The 17,616-nt window shown below is 43.7% G+C and overlaps 1 protein-coding gene across 8 annotated transcripts in view; it reads right to left on the bottom strand.

Moving 5' to 3' along the window:
- The window catches only part of LOC138760804 (son of sevenless homolog 1), a 255,322-nt gene that overhangs the window by 85,749 nt on the left and 151,957 nt on the right, over nucleotides 1–17,616 (bottom strand). For 7 of the 8 annotated variants that reach the window (XM_069931924.1, XM_069931918.1, XM_069931916.1 and 4 more), the window contains 2 exons: nucleotides 5,878–5,988; nucleotides 5,675–5,773 (listed from right to left, as the gene is read on the bottom strand). The exons of the other annotated variant lie outside the window; for it this stretch is intronic. In XM_069931924.1, coding sequence (XP_069788025.1) covers nucleotides 5,675–5,773; nucleotides 5,878–5,988 — 210 coding nt within the window. The remainder of the gene's footprint in view (nucleotides 1–5,674; nucleotides 5,774–5,877; nucleotides 5,989–17,616) is intronic. 8 annotated transcript variants of the gene reach the window in all.

Below are 17,616 nucleotides of genomic sequence, written 5' to 3' on the forward strand. Positions count from 1 at the left end.
TGAAGCAACATAGTGTCATCAGTGTGATATCAATAAGAACTATTTAAAAATAGGTGTGTAAATAAACTAGTGTGCAAGTTCAGTTACTTAAACTGCATTGGAAAGAAAATGGTTAAGAACACTAAATTTTTCTTTATCTTGAGAAGGAGGGATGTTATATAGTCAGGATAATACAAACTATTTTGTAACTACGTAAGGATACACCCTTCTCACTGTAGTAACTGTATTGCACCACTGTGGGGCATATATATTTTAATTTATATACATATATGAACGTGTAAACAGTTTTCTAAGATGATGGAGGCATCAGTATGTAAAGTCTCTTCTGTTATTTGAATCTTGCATCTCTAAGTTATTTAAGAAGCCTCCCAAGTAACACAGAGACATAAAAAAATGTGAAATCAGAGAAAGGTTAGAAGAGTGTTAACTGCTGCTTCCAAGATCAGTGAGAGGCTATATCTTCACAATGTTCTATTCCAATAACTATAATAACATCTGCTCTGGATTTTCTCAAACAAATTATGCTACATTGTTACATTCAGGATTACCAACTCTCCCCATGCATTAAGTCCTAGTCAGTCAGAGTTGTAGAGAACAGAAACAGGTCTCTTGATCCAACTCTTCCATGGCAACCGAGATGCCTATCTATGCTAATCCTATTTTCCTGCATCTGGTGCACATTTTTCTATTCTTATTCAAATAATTTTTAAATATTGTGATTATACCTGCCTTTACCACCTACTCTGGCAGTTTGGTCCATAGATCAATCACCATATGTGTGGGAAAAACCTGCCCTGCAGATCTCCCTTAAATATTTTCCCTCTCACCTTAATCCTATGTCCATAGGTTTTAGACTCCCCTACACTTGGAAAACAAACAGTTACTATCTACCTATTTATGCTCCTCAATTTTAAAAACCTCTATAAAATCCTCAGTCTCTTGTGCTGCAGTGAAAACAATCCCAGCCCGACCAATCTTTCCTTACAACTAAAGTCCAAGCGATATCCTGTTGAACCTCTTCTACACTCACTTTTGTATCACCACATAATTTCTCTAGCTTGGGTCAATAAATATACAATAAGTAAATATTTGAACATAATATTCATTTTAAGGTGCAAAGCAAGGACTTTGGTGATGACCTATAATTCATTTTCTTTTTCATACCATAATCTGCTCTTCAATCAATATTTGGTTTGAGACAAAAAAAATTACACAGTTAATCACATTCATTGATTTATACAGTTAGTATTTTGCAGAACAGTATTTTACTTGCAACATCGGCGACACAAGTTGTATGTGGCAAAGGATCAAAACTATAACAGACTACAAGACAATCTTGTGAGTCAAAGAAAACACTTTCCTTCTGGACAGAATGGACATCATCTATGCGCAGTTTGACAAGAACAAGCTGATGCCAAAGAAAGCTCCGTTGCCACTTGATGAACAGGTCCCTTGCATAGCTGAGGTGAGGAGAACTCTATCCAGGTGAACCCACACAAGGCAAGCGAGACAAGACCACATTCCAAGTCGGGTACTAAAGGACTGTGCGCACAAACTGATGTGGGTCTTCATGGACAACTTCAACATGTCAGTGCAGCAGTCTATCATTCCCTCTGGTTTCAAGTTAGCCATTATCCAGGTACAGGTTGAGTAGTCAGTATCCGAAGTTCCAAAAAAATGAAAAGATTCAAAAAGTGAACTTTTTTTTTGTGTCAACAGGACGTCACATGGAAAAAAATTCAACACCTGGCTTGCGCATGTGGGACTCTGACACTCTGTTGACGTTGGTTTGATTACAAAGACAGTAAAAAATAACTAAATCTTTGCTTCTGGCTGAGAAGATGCCAAACTGAGTTGGGTTCAAGTCTTCAGCATTGGCTGCAGCTGAAGTTGGCAATGGTGATTCCATTCGGGTGCAGTACCATCCGCATTAAAGAAGTTGCCTTGGGTTCCCAGGCAGGAGTGGGGACATCTGGCTCCTGGGCAGGAGCAGATCATAGACAGGGACCGGCGGTAACAGTTGAGAGGTAATGGGGACCAGCAACTGTCCCCATCGAAGAAGTCGCCTCAGGCTCCCAGGCAAGAGTGGGGATCTTGGGCTCCGGGTAGGAGTGGGCATCTTGGGATCCCTGTCAGGAGCGGAGACAATGGTCAGGGACTGGTGTCGCAGTTGGGAGGTGTCAGGGACAGGCAGCAGAGATCAAGTTTTTTTGGATACGCATTAAACATTATTTCATGTGAATTTTCATGTCGTCGTTTGTTGTTAATTAACTGCTGATACGATATTCTGCTGATGCTACTGTGCTGTAATTGTTTTTTCCAAATATCAAAAAAAATCCAAAAACCAAACAATGTGTTCGGATACAGGATACCTGTACTAATACGGTGACAGTAACTGGCCTCAATGACTGCCTCCCAAAGGGCATTGACTTCCTCCATTATAAACTGCTTCTCGCATCTGGTGGTGGACATTGGACGTATTTCAATTCATTCTACTGATGATGCTTGTCAAGGCTTGTCAAGTCAAGTATGACCTGATGAAACAGCGTTCTCTGGTCGTTGGTGCAAAACATGCACACAACCAGACATATCACACATCCAGACAAACATATGAAAGACAAGTATTTCATTAATACAAATAAATAAATAAATATTGTTTTGTACATATGAAAGTCTCAGATGATTGAGTAAGAACAGCTCCTTTGGTTGTTCAGCATTCTCAGTACCCGTGGGAAGAAGCTGTCCCTCAGCCTGGTGGTGCTGGCTCTGATACTCCTAAATCTCTTCCCTGACAGGAGCAGCTGAAAGATGTGTGCAGGGAAGAAGGGGTCCTCAAAGATTTTGCAGGCCCTATTCAGACGTCAATTTGGGGGGGTGGTGGGGGTGGTGGGGTTGGTGGAGAAAGAAAGTGTCCCATGATCCTCTCTGGCACTCTTATGGTCCTGTGAATTGACCTCCAATTCATTGCTCTGCAGCAACCATACCACACTGGCCAGAAAGCTTTCAAAAGAATTTCTATAGAAGGTTGACATAATGGTGGCCGGTAGACTTGTTCGCTTCAGTCTTCTCAGGATGTGCAGTAGCTGTTGCACCTTCCTGACAAGTGAGGAGATATTGAGTGTACACTCTGGGTCACTAGTTACATGAATTCCAAGGAACCTGGTGCTCTCCACTGTCTTTACTACAGAGTTGTTGATGTGTAGTGGAGGGTGATCATTCCTATTCCTCCTGAAATCCACAATCACCTGCTTCATGTTGAGCCTCAGGTTGTTACTCTCACACCATTTCACACAATTTTCCCCTCTTTTCTATAGTGTGGCTTACTGCTGCTGATGAGGCCAACTACTGTTGCATCATTTGCAAACTTGATGACACTGTTGGAGCTGGATCTGGCGATGCCGTTGTGGATCAGTACTATGAACAGAAGCAGGCTGAGCACACAGCCCTGAGGTGAGCCAGTGCTCAATGCGATGGTGCTCGAAATACTGTGATCTTTCTATTAGGAAGACCAGGATCCAGTTACAGAGAGGTGTGTTGATTCCCAGCAAGGACAGTTTCTCCACCAGCCACTGGGGAATGATCATATTAAATGCCAAGCTGAAGTCAATGAACAACAGCCTGGCACATGAGGCGTATTTCTCCAGATGGGCCAGGACTGAGTGAATCAACAAGGCTATAGCTTTGTCTGTGCAAAAGTTTCTTCTAAAGGTGAATTGAATTGGGTCCAGTGTCTCTGGGTGGTGTGCTTTCATGTGTTTCATCACCAGATGCTCAAAGCATTTCATAATGGTGGAGGTCAGAGGAACAAGACTGTACTCATTGAGGCCTGTAATTTTCGCCCTCTTGGGTATCAGGATGATGGTGGCTGTCTTGAATCCTGCAGGAATGATGGACTGCTGCAGTGTAGTGCTGAAGATGTCCGTGAAAACCTCCATCATTTGGTCTATGTAGTCCTTCAGCACCCGACCAGGTATGCTTTCTGGTTCTGCCACCTTGTGTGGGTTCACCTTGGATAGGGTTCTTCTCACCTTGACTATGGCTATGCAGGGGACCCATTCATCACATTGACATGGAGCTTTTTTTGGATTTATCCTCTTCTTCTCATTAAACTATGCATAGAAGATCTTAAGCCTATCATTAAGGGAGGCGTCTTTGTCCTTAACTTGCAAGGTTTATTTGCAGTGTCACACAGTTGTTTGTGGATCTTCTGTGCATACCCCCATTTTGCCTTCCAGAATGCAAGGAAGAATTCAGCCCTGGCTGATCTTAGTGAGGATCTATACCCTATCCCGAAGACAGAATCATGAGCTCTGAGAAGTGCTCAGAATTCAGCATCTAACCATGGTTTCTGATTAGCCCTCATTGTGATCATTGTAGGTGGTCACCTCCCTGAAACAGCTCCAGTCTGTGGTCTCAAAGTAGTCTTGCAGCACTGCTGTGGCTCCCCACCCCGGCCATATCTCAATCTCCCTGCGAATTAGCCTAATAGCGTTCTGCACACCAGGGTTAGCAGAACGGATCTGTGATCTGAATAACCAAGATGGGGGCAAGGTGCAGCCTTGCACGCACCAGGGATGTTGGTGTACACCCGATCTAGGATGTTCTCTCCTCTGGTGGCAAAGTTCATATGCTGTTGAAACCCTGGTAAGACTATTTTCAGGTTGGCATGAATGAAGTCACCAGTAACAATCAGGGTGTGAAGTCTGGGCTTTGCAGATGGCAAAATCATGGCTTCAACCTCATTAACCATAGACTGCAGCAATCACAAACGGCAATGAGGAAGGGTATAGGAATGAGATAGATCAGCTAGTTGAGTGGGACCACTACAACAACCTTGCACTCAATGTTAGCAAAACTAAGGAACTGATTGTGAACGTCAGGAAGGGGAAATTAGGAGAACACAAACAAGTTCTCATCGAGGGGTCAGCAGTTGAAAGGGTAAAGAACTTCAAATTTCTGGGTGTCAATATCTCCAAAGATCTATTCTGGGGCCTTCATGTGGACACAATCGTGAAGAAGGCTCGCCAGAACCTATACTTCTTTAGGAGTTTGAGGAGATTTGGTATGCCACTAAAGCCTCTTCCAAATTATGACAGGTGTGCCATGGAGAGCATTTTGACTGGTTGTATCGCTGTATGGTAGGGAGGTGAAATGTACAGGGCAGGAGGAGGTTACAGAGAATTGTGAACTCGGCCAGCAACATCATAGGTATTAGTCTTCACTTCATCACTTCATTAAGGACATCTAAAAAGGACAGTCGCAAGAAAGCAGCCTCCATCATCAAAGATCCTCATCACCCAGGCCATGCCCTCTTTTCACTGCTATCATCAAGAGGTACAGGAGCCTGAAGATGAACACCCAATGGTTCAAAACAGCTTCTTCCCTTCCACCTTCAGATTTCTAACTGGACAATGAATCACAGTGACTTCTTCATGGAGGTTACTTCAGTTTTTCTTCTTCTTTTGCACTAGTTTTTAAAAAAATGTAATTTGTAGCAATTTTTGTACCAGTAATGGAGCCGCAAAATAATGAATTTCATGACATGTGCCTGACAATAAATTCTGATTCTCACTTCTGATTATAAATAAACTTGATCTTAATAATTATATATTGAATAGTTTATTATTTAACTGTTCTTCATGTTATAAATCAATACAATAATTGCTGTTCATACCTTTAGCAGTTCAAAATAATGCAAACAATGGTAAACGGGTGCCAATAACAGTCTGGGAAGAACATACTGCACGGCTTCTTTGAAACCTTCACCAATTGACTGAAATGAAACAAATTATTAATCTTGTAGAATCTAGTTTACAAATTTAATTTCTCATTTAGGAAGCAGATTTTTAAGATATCTATATTCACAGAAAGGCTTACCTGTAAGTAGAATGCAGCACCAGGCTTTGATAGAAGGCTAAGAAAATGGTCATGAAAGCCAGGTCGTAGTATGTCTTGTGCATAGTTTTCATAAGGATCAAATGCTAACTCCTGAAAATATCAAATATACATGAATACACCATGTTATGTCAAGAAATAAATGCCTTTTCATTTGAAAGACAATTCATGAGTACTTTTTCTGGCTTCGGCCAAGTATCATGGAGCAATCAAAATGCTTCAAGTGGACAGTCATGCTTTGAATGTTTCTGGTTGTCAGCAGTTGAGTCTCAAACCTTAGGATATCACTCAGTGTCTGACCTTTCTCGTTGCCACAGTTTACATGTCAGGTCCAAATGTTTCTGGTTGAGGGTAAATGCCAGGATGTTGATAGAGCATTTTGTAATAATATGCCATTGAACAATCAGAGGAGGTAGTTAGACTCTCTCTTGGAGATAGTTATTAGTTGACACAACAATGCTTTCAATTCCCCAATATAACTTTGAGGATTTCTATCTCATCATCCAAATCATATTTAGATATTTGACCAGCTGCAACTACCATGCCAATAAGTTTTTAGATCTAATCAGTGTAGGGACTGCCTCAGTTGTTGAGGAACTATTATTGGAATTGACTATTGTGCAATGATCCATGAACATTCCTTTTTCTGACCTCGCAATGGAAAGAAGAGCATTAGCAAAGCAGCTATAGTTTGTTCCATCTAGGATACTACCCCATGGAACTCCTGCAGCTACGTGGTTGCACGAGGGTGAACAACTTCAACATCACGTTTTCCTTTATGCATACAACTTCAAGTATTGAAATGCTTCTCCTTGACTGCATGCGACTTCACTTTTGTCCTGGCACCCTGATAAATCCTATGTTCATGTCAAAGGAAATTACTTTCATTTCTAAAATGTAACTGTTTGGTTTATCTTTGGACTAAGGTTGTGATAATGTCAGGATCTAAGTGTCTGGAAAAATCCACACTGAGCTATGTAGTACAGGTTGAGTACCCTGTATCTGAAAATCTGAAAACCGAAAAAATCCAAAATCAAACATTTTTTTTAAAGTGTCGACATGATGGCACAAATTGAAAAAAAAATCACCATCTGACTTGCCCACATAGGGTTGAGGTGAGACGTGAGAGAAGAAAGGGGGGGGGGGGGAGGAGGAGAGAGGTGTCTGCTAGAATACAAAAGAAGGGATGCTATAACTTTGATGACTTTTGGGGAGGATTAGTGGGGTCAGGGACTTCTTCCTCCCAGGACACACCAGGAATCCTTGATAAATTTCCAGGTGGGACCAAACAAAGAGGATGTTGTTTTTCTGGTGGACACAGAGGCCACTAGATCATCATTAAACTTTATACCCAAGGGAGTTAGATTCACTAATCAACAATTAAAGGTATCAGGGGTAAAAGGGGAAGGGTTTTCTGTACCTATTTTGGAGTCCATTATGATCAGAATGGATCATGAGGAAGTGATGGAGCAATTATTATATATTGGAATTAACCTCCTGGGTTACAACTGGGGTTAGAAAAAAAGGGTAAAATATTTGGAACACTTAATAAGTGAAGGGAAAAAAAATTAGTCCCAAAAGGATTAAGGGGATAATAGTTCTGACTCTCCCGAAGACAAAGATGGAACTAAGAAAGTTCCTGGGACTGGTGGGTTATTGTCGACTGTGGATAGATTCATGTGCACAAAAGACTAGAAACTTATACCTCAAGTATAAGGGGAACTTATACCTCAAGTGTAAGGGGAACCTAATGTGTTGAAATGGACAGAGGAGGAAAAGACCGTCTTGAAAGGTCTGTGCTCTGGTGCTAGCACTCCCGTCACTAGATAAGCCATTCTATCTGTTTGCTATTGTAGATGAAGAAACAGCGTTAAGAGTACTGACCCAGAAGTGGGGAAAAGGCAACCTGTGGCATTCCTCTCTAAATTATTGGACTCCGTCTCTAAGGGATGGCCGGAGTGTGTCCATGCAGTGGCGGCAACCACATTACTGGTAGAAGAAAGCTAACCTTTGGAGGGACGCTAGTGATGAGTACTCCTCACCCAAAAGGCAGGATGATGGTTAACGGACTCTAGAATCCTAAAGTATGGAAAGGGATGATCTGGTGCTGACCACCAATACCTGTCTGAACCCCACCACAATTTTGTGGAGTGGGGAGAACGAGGGACAAGACTTGGAACATAATTGTTTGGACATTATAGAGTACCAGGCAAAGGTGAAGGGTGACCTCAGGGACCTCCCTCTACATGAAGGAGAATGGTTATTTATTGATGGGTCATCCCGGGTAATCGAAGGAAAAAGGCACAATGGGTATGCAATAATAGACGGCAATGAGAGCAGAGTGATTGAGGCTGACTGGTTACCAAACACCTGGTTGGCCCAAAGCTGCGAGTCGTATGCTCGGAATTGTGCACTTAAAACAACTGGATGGTAAAGACAGAACTATCTACACTGACTCTAAATATGCCTTTGGGGTAGTACATAACTTTGGAAAAATCTGGAAAGAGCGAGGGCTAGTAAACAGTATAGGGAAGGATCTAGTACATGAGGAACTGGTCAGGCAGGTACTATTGAGCCTACTGCTGCCCAGGGAGATAACTGTAGTACATATAAATGATCATCAGAAAGGCGAATCACCAGAGGTGAGAGGGAACCGAATGGCAAATGAGATGGCAAAGGAGGCAGCCCTAAGTCCTGAAATTTATGAGATAACTGTGGGTTATGAACACGCCAAACCAATATTTACTAAAGAGGAAGAGGAGGAATTCCGTGGAATGGGGGCAGTAAACACTGAAGAAGGGAAGTGGATTCTCCCAGATGAAAGAGAGTTAGTAAATAAAGCCATCATGAGAAATATCCTGGCCACCCTGCACCAAGGGAGTACAAGCGATGTGCGATATAGTGTTGAGAAAATATGGATGCAAGGGAGCATACACGATGCCAAAACAGATAAGTGCAGGGTGGCTAACCTGTCAAAAAGTTAACAAAAAGATACTAAGGGAATTCCAAAGAGGAGTAAAGGAACCTGGCATAAAGCCCTTCTAGAGTATACAGGTAGACTTTACCAAACTACCTCAAGTAGGCAGGCAAAAGTATCTTTTAGTACTAGTAGATCACCTGACAGGATGGGTAGAGGCATTCCCGAAGGCCTCGGCCACTTCAGGGGGAGTATCAAAGGTTATTTTAGAGTACATTATACCACACCTGGAAGTCAGCCTGAAGAAAACTGAGGTCCTCCATCAGCCAGTTCCCCACCATGACTACCAGCTCCCCCACGTCTCCATCGGGCACACAAAACTCAAAACAGTCAACCAGTTTACCTATCTCGGCTGCACCATTTCATTAGATGCAAGGATCGACAATGAGATAGACAACAGACTCGCCAAGGCAAATAGCGCCTTTGGAAGACTACACAAAAGAGTCTGGAAAAACAACCAACTGAAAAACCTCACAAAGATAAGCATATACAGAGCCGTTGTCATACCCACACTCCTGTTCGGCTCCGAATCATGGGTCCTCTACCGGCATCACCTACGGCTCCTAGAACGCTTCCACCAGCGTTGTCTCCGCTCCATCCTCAACATCCATTGGAGCGCTTTCATCCCTAACGTCGAAGTACTCGAGATGGCAGAGGTCGACAGCATCGAGTCCACGCTGCTGAAGATCCAGCTGCGCTGGGTGGGTCACGTCTCCAGAATGGAGGACCATCGCCTTCCCAAGATCGTGTTATATGGCGAGCTCTCCACTGGCCACCGTGACAGAGGTGCACCAAAGAAAAGGTACAAGGACTGCTTAAAGAAATCTCTTGGTGCCTGCCACATTGACCACCGCCAGTGGGCTGATATCGCCTCAAACCATGCATCTTGGCGCCTCACAGTTTGGCGGGCAGCAACCTCCTTTGAAGAAGACCGCAGAGCCCACCTCACTGACAAAAGGCAAAGGAGGAAAAACCCAACACCCAACCCCAACCAACCAATTTTCCCCTGCAGCCGCTGCAACCGTGGCTGCCTGTCCCGCATCGGACTTGTCAGCCACAAACGAGCCTGCAGCTGACGTGGACTTTTACCCCCTCCATAAATCTTCGTCCGCGAAGCCAAGCCAAAGAAGAATACCACGCTATGGGATGGTGGAAAACATAGACTTTGACCAAGGAAATCACTTCACCTCTAGGATACTTCAAGAACAATGCAAAAGTTAGAAATAACATGGGATTTTTATACCCCATGGCATCCCCCTTCCTCAGGACGGGTAGAACGAATGAATCAAACTTTAAAGAAACAATTGTCCAAATTTGTGCTAGAAACAAAGTTACCCTGGACTAAATGCTTGCCTATAGCATAATTGCGAATCCGAACGGCACCTCGAAGGGATGTCGGATTGTTCCCTTATGAGATGCTGTTCAGACTGCCAATTTTTGGGAAAAGCAGGGGAATTGCCTACCATAGAATTTACAGACAAATTTCTAAGGAACTATGTATCGCTTCTTCTTTATCTGTTCTTAGGAAAAAGGGTCTGTTGGCCCAGTCACCTCTGCTCGAATTTGCTGTTCACAAAATACAACCAGGTGATTGGGTTCTGGTTAAGACGTGGAAGGATGCCAAGCTTCAGCCAAGTTGAGAGCGACCATTTCTAACCTTCCTGACTGGTTTTTATGGACATTTTTCACAGGATTCAGGACAAATTTATTCCAAAGTGGAGGAAAGGCTCTAGGAGATGCAAATGGCAGCCCTGGCTAACTAAGGAAATCAAGTGCATTATCAAGTCCAAAGGGAGTAATTATAAAAAAGCGAAGTGGAGTGGGAAATTAGAGGATTGGGAAACCTTCAAAGAACATCAGAGGGTAACTAAGAAAGCCATAAGAGACGGGAAAATGAAGTACGAGAGGAAATTAGCAGATAATATTGCGGAGGATAGCAAAAGCTTTTTTAAGTATGTGAAGAGGAAGAAATTGGTTCGGTCTAAAATTGGCCCTTTGAAAATGGGCAAGGGTGAAATTATTACCGGAAACAAGGATATGGCAGAGGAATTTAACAAATACTTTGCAACTGTTTTCACCAAGGAGGATATAGGTTATAGTCAGTTAGGGGGTAGTGGTCATGCGGTACCAAGAGACTTGGGGAACTTTACTGGGGAGGTAGGGGATCTAATGGATATCCGGATCCAGAAGCAGGAGGTTATGAGTAAATTGTTGGGACTGAGGGCTGATAAATCCCCAGGGCCTGATGGGCTGCATCCTAGGGTGCTTAAAGAGGTGGCTATGGAAATTGTGGAGGCACTGGTCGACATTTTCCAAAGTTCCATAGATTCCGGGGAGGTCCCTGAGGATTGGAGAGTGGCTGATGTGGTGCCGCTTTTTAAGAAAGGAGGGAGGGAGAAAACAGGAAATTATAGACCAGTTAGCCTGACATCAGTGGTGGGGAAGATATTGGAGTCCATCATAAAAGGAGAAATAGCAGAACACTTAGTCAGTAATAATAGTATAAGGGCTAGTCAGCATGGATTACTTCAGGGTAAGTCATGCTTGACTAACCTTCTGGAATTTTTTGAGGATGTGACAAAGAGGGTGGACTCGGGAGAGCCAGTGGATGTGGTGTATTTGGACTTCCAGAAGGCCTTTGATAAGGTACCGCACGGGAGTCTAGTGGGCAAGATCAGGGAGCATGGTATTGGAGGTAAGGTGCTGACATGGATAGGAAATTGGTTAAGAGATAGGAAACAAAGGGTTGGAGTAAATGGGTCTTTTTCAGAATGGCAGGATGTGACGAGTGGAGTGCCTCAGGGATCGGTGTTGGGTCCTCAGTTGTTTGTAATTTATGTTAATGATTTGGATGAGGGGATTATAAATAACATGAGCAAATTTGCAGATGACACTAAACTGGGTGGCGGTGTGGGGTGTGAGGAGGATGTAAGGAAAATGCAGAGGGACTTGGACAGGCTGGAGGAGTGGGCGGCTAAATGGAAGATGAATTTCAATGTGAACAAATGTGAGGTTATTCATTTTGGGGGAAGTAATAGGAAAGCTGAGTATTATTTAAATGGAGACAAGCTAGGGAGTGGGTGTACTTGTTCACCGGTCACTGAAGGCTAGCATGCAGGTTCAGAAAGCTGTGAAGAAGGCAAATGGAATGTTGGCTTTCATAAAGAGGGGATTGGAGTATAGGAACAGAGACGCCCTTCTGCAGTTATACAGGGCCCTGGTGAGACCCCACCTGGAGTATTGCGTCCAGTTCTGGTCTCCAAACTTGAGGAAGGACATACTAGCTATAGAGGGTGTGCAGCGCAGATTTACAAGGTTAGTTCCAGGGATGGCAGGGTTGTCATATGCAGCAAGGCTAGAAAAACTGGACTTGTATCCATTGGAGTTTAGAAGGATGAGGGGGGACATGATTGAGGTATACAAAATCATCAGGGGGATAGACAAGGTGAAGTCTGATTACTTGTTCCCAATGATGGGGGAGACGAGGACTAGAGGGCATAGTTTAAGAATACAGGGTAGGCCCTTTAGGACGGAGATGAGAAAGCATTTTTTTACCCAGAGAAGTGTGAATCTGTGGAATGCTCTGCCACAGAGGGTGGTAGAGGCGGATTCGCTGACTATGTTCAAAAGAGAGTTAGATAAGACTCTTGTGGGTAACGGAGTTAAGGGTTATGGGGATAAGGCTGGAAAGGGGTACTGATGGTAATGATCAGCCATGATCTAAAATGGCGGTGCTGGCCCGACGGGCCAAATGGCCTACTCCAGCTCCTATTGTCTATTGTCTATTGAGATGGCGATAAAAAATGCAGAAAAAGGGTGGATACATCATACAAGAGTGAAAGGACCAATGAGGACCCCCGCTGAGCCGCCATCTTGGTTCAAACATCCCACTGAAGACCCACTCAAGATCCAGTTCAAAAGCCATTGATGGCCATTAGGCCAGGACCTTGAATAGTTTATGAAACATAAGTTAAATAACTATGTACAACCTCCTCCTTTGGTTGAAATAAACATGAGATGGTGGTGGATATGCTGAATAGGGTTGGGTTGATGGGATTCATACCCCAGTAGGAAGAGGATTGGAATCCATCGTCAAGCCCTCAGGGCCAGTAAAGTTCACCATTACCATCCAGAGAGTTCTAAACTGCAGGTGATATAGTTCGATGCTTGTAGCGAAATAAAATGTGGAGGGATCAAGAGTCAGAGATGATATAGTGTTCAGGAGAAATATATGTGTCTTAATAGATCCTGCCCCGATTGGAGTGATGTATGGTGAACCAAGACTAATCCAACTGATAGTACCTTCACAATAATGCCCAATGCGAAACCCTATACTTCTCCCAATGATCCGAAAATAGTAAAGAGAGTAGAGGTAGAGGACCTTAGACAGATGATTGAGATTGAGACGGGATATGGGTAGAATGGGTAAAATATATGGTGAAGAGTTTAAACAAGAGCAATTGTTATGCATGCGTTTCTGGACGTCCGATATCACAGGTGGTTCCACTTCCGTTGGGTTGGGGTAAAGACGGACAAGGAATGAGATGCATGATGGCTTTGTATCAGGATAGAGCGGCCTGGGGTAACCAGTCCTGTAAATCTCCGTCCTTGACGTTCCCTCCTCTGAAGATGAAGGATGTCCAGATTCCACCGGCATTCTCAGCTGTGTCAGGAAATCACACAGCCTGCATTTCAAGACAAGACAGTTCACAAAGGACCTGGGAAAGCTACAACTGTGCACAAAGGTACAAGATGTGATGGAGGAGAGAGGAGGGAACTACTCAGCCTTGAATGTATTTCGAGCGGATCTATGGTGGTTCTGATCGATTCTTCCTCACAATTGGAAGGGCACCTGTGCAATCATTCAATTGGCCATACCCTTCACCTTGGGATTTGAACGGGAGAAGGTAATAGGGATAAGGAGAAGTAAGAGGGACTTCCTTGGGACGTCTTTAGATAATCAAATTTATATTGATTCAATTGGGGTGCCAAGGGATAGTACCTAATGAATTTAAGGCATGCAGGGTTTGAGTCGACCCTCTTTTGGTGGGTAACTATTAATAAAAATATGGATTGGATAAACTATATTTATTGCAATCAACAGCGGTTACAAATTATACCCGGGCTGCTGTAAAGGAGATCACTGAGCAATTGGACGCCACCAGTCCCAGTGGCTTGGGAAAATAGAATAGCGCTAGACATGATGTTAGCAGAGAAAGGCGGAGTCTGTGTAATGCTAGGTGGAAAATGCTGTACTTTTATCCCAAACAATACAGCCCCAGATGGAACCATTACAAAAGCGTTGCAGGGCCTCTCCACCCTGGCTGAGGAGTTTGCTGAAAATTCAGGAGTGGACACCTTACTTCTGGGTGGCTGGAGTTGTACTTTGGAAAATGGAAGGGAGTGATAGTGGTAGTAGGAGTACTAACTGGTGTGGAATGTTATATTATACCCTGTGTGCGTGGCTTACACAGCGGCTTATTGAAACTGGAATTATGAAACAAATGCCCTTAAGGGACGCAGAGATGGGACAACATGGGATAAGCTGTATCTACTTGACTATAAAAGCCTGGAGAAAATGGAAGAGACTACTGGTATGATGTTATCCGAATTGGAGGAACTTTATGGTACTAACTCCAATGGGGGATTGTGAGAATGATCCCAAGAGCTGCTTCAGCAAAATGTAATCATCAGTGTTAACAATGGCTGGACAGAGATGAGATGTGAGAGAAGAATTGGTGGGGGGGGGGGGGGGGGGTGGTGTCTGCTAGAATACAAAGAAAGGACAGTTCCTACAAAAGAATGGAGGCAAGGCTAACTTAATATATTAAAAAACTGTGAAAGAACAGGAACATGTGACAAAGCATCATACCAGAGATGAGACGTGAGAGAAGAAGGGGGGGGGTGGGTGTCTGCTAGAATACAAAGAAAGGACAGTTCCTACAAGAGATTGGAGGCAAGGCCAAGTTAATATATTAAAGAACTGTGAAAGAATGGGAACATGTGACAAAGCATCATACCAAATAAGGATGAGAAAAAATAAGAGTTGGGGTTGCAAAAATCATGGGAATGGGAGAAGTAAACAAGGGCAGGCTTTAAGACGAGGATCAGAACAGCTTTTGATAGGTTAAACTAGCATATTAATTACTCAGTTAACTAACCAATTAAATTAACCAAGGAGTGGTTATTAACACAAAGAAATGTATAAAAAAAGTTGATGAATATCAGTGAGTGTGCCTTCTCTGAAGGGCACCCACTCTTGCAAGAACTTTGAATAAAAGGTGATATTGCTTCACCTATTGACTCTGAGAAATTATTTAATCAGTGAGATGCACTTAGGCATTGTGTTTCTCTCACCCATGTAGGGTTCTGAAGCTGTTGGCCCCATTTTGATAATAGAAAGTCAAGCTTTGGCAGACTGGACAATGGTGTAAGTGTAAAATGTCTTACAGAAGAGTATGGTGCTGGAATGACTACAATCTATGACCTGAAGAAACAGAAGGATAAATTACTGAAAGTGATGAACTGAAAAAACAAAAACCATTTTTAATGAGACAGATGAAACTGGAGGAAACATTTGAAAAAGACATTGAGGAGAATTTCTAGTGTTTGGTGCTGCATTTAACTTCTTTTGTAAGCAGAGATCAAGTTTTTTTTGTTAAGTAAGAAACATTATTTCATGTGAATTTCTACTTGTGGCATCATGTAGGTGCTCAAAAAGCCTGCCATTGTTTGTTGTTTAATTGGTGCCACCGTTCGGTAGTCTACTGATGCTACTATCCCACTTATTTCCATTGTTCAGAAACCAAACAAAAACTAAAACAAAAAATGTCTGGTCCAAATGTTTCAGATATAGGGTACTGCACTGTTGATGACTGAATTGCCTGATTTGCTTCATTCTACTTTTTGTGAATGGGAAATAGCTGAGCAATTTCCCATTGCAGTCCGAATGTTCTCTGGACCATAGCCTTTGCTGCATTCATGCTCTCAGCTATTTCTTGCTGACATGTGGAATGAATCAAATTGGCTGAAACTTCTATAATATTGAAGTTCTCAGAAAGGGATGAATCTTACACTCAGCATTTCTGGTTAAACATGGTTGAGATTGTTTTAGTCGAATACTCATACAGTATGCCTTGCCACCATTGAGGATGAAACTTTTTATGGACTGTTCTCTTATGTTGGCTGTATAACTGTCCATTACTAATCACACCAAGAGATCCTTGGCCTGATCTAATGACTGTGGATCACAGCCCTTTTCATGCTGCTTTAACTGATCTTATATTGCAGCCTCACAGGTTGCCACATACGAAAACACAGCCATTACTATTGGTGCCTCAGCTTCAGTGTTTAATCCTGAGCCCATGCAAAGTCTGTGGGCTGCATGCATGTTCTCTGCTATTGTGCGAGTTTTTATCAGGTGCTTAGTTTCCTCCCACAACCCCAAAGACTCAATTACCACTGAGTGTAGGGAAGCTGACAAAGTAATCATAGGGGCATTAGCCCAAAGTTCAAATTTATTGTCAGAAAACATACATGAAATCATTTACAATCCTGAGATTCTTTTTTCCTGTGGGCCAGGCATAATTTCTAATCACATTATGCATGTGAAACTGAAAACATAAAATATCTTTTGTTTTTCATGCAGTCAGTAGGAGAGAAGTACAGAAGACACCAACTAAACATGACTGCTTCACAGGGAAGAGGGCCCATAAAGTTTGAGCAGAGTCCTAAGGGGGCCATACCCAAAAGAAGGTTGAGAATGGTTGCTACATACCTGCATACAAAATGTTTCAACCCATAAATCATATATTAGGTGAATTAAAGATCATTCATAAAATGGATACTGATCAGTACCACAGTAAAAACAAACATATAGCAAAACCAAATGCCAGTGGCTGAAACCTATTGAACTCAGATTTTCACATGATGCATTCCTTGTAAATGATCTGCTGGCACAGAAAACTGTTGGGACTAAAATGCCAAAAATGATTGGAATTTTGTATGGAATATACAATCCAAATTGCATCCAAGTTTTCTGAATACAGGTACACAATCCTTTATCTGGACATCTAAAATCTGGAAAGTTCCAAAATCCAGCAAATAGGGAGAGAGATGGCAGCTCAAGTTGGGAGACCAGCAGCATGAGTCGGGCGGGAGACCGGCAGAAGCGAGTCGGGCGGGAGACCGGCAGAAGCGAGTCGGGCGGGAGACCGGCAGAAGCGAGTCGGGCGGGAGACCGGCAGAAGCGAGTCGGGCGGGAGACCGGCAGAAGCGAGTCGGGCGGGAGACCGGCAGAAGCGAGTCGGGCGGGAGACCGGCAGAAGCGAGTCGGGCGGGAGACCGGCAGAAGCGAGTCGGGCGGGAGACCGGCAGAAGCGAGTCGGGCGGGAGACCGGCAGAAGCGAGTCGGGCGGGAGACCGGCAGAAGCGAGTCGGGCGGGAGACCGGCAGAAGCGAGTCGGGCGGGAGACCGGCAGAAGCGAGTCGGGCGGGAGACCGGCAGAAGCGAGTCGGGCGGGAGACCGGCAGAAGCGAGTCGGGCGGGAGACCGGCAGAAGCGAGTCGGGCGGGAGACCGGCAGAAGCGAGTCGGGCGGGAGACCGGCAGAAGCGAGTTGGGCGGGAGACCGGCAGAACGAGTCGGGCGGGAGACCGGAAGAGCGAGTCGGACGGGCAGGGGGGAGTTGGCAGCATGACTGGAAGGGGGTAGGGTGGATATGACTGCACAATTCAGGTGGGCTT

Source organism: Narcine bancroftii, chromosome 4 (assembly GCF_036971445.1).
Source record: "Narcine bancroftii isolate sNarBan1 chromosome 4, sNarBan1.hap1, whole genome shotgun sequence".
In the NCBI taxonomy this organism is placed as follows: Eukaryota; Metazoa; Chordata; class Chondrichthyes; order Torpediniformes; family Narcinidae; genus Narcine; species Narcine bancroftii.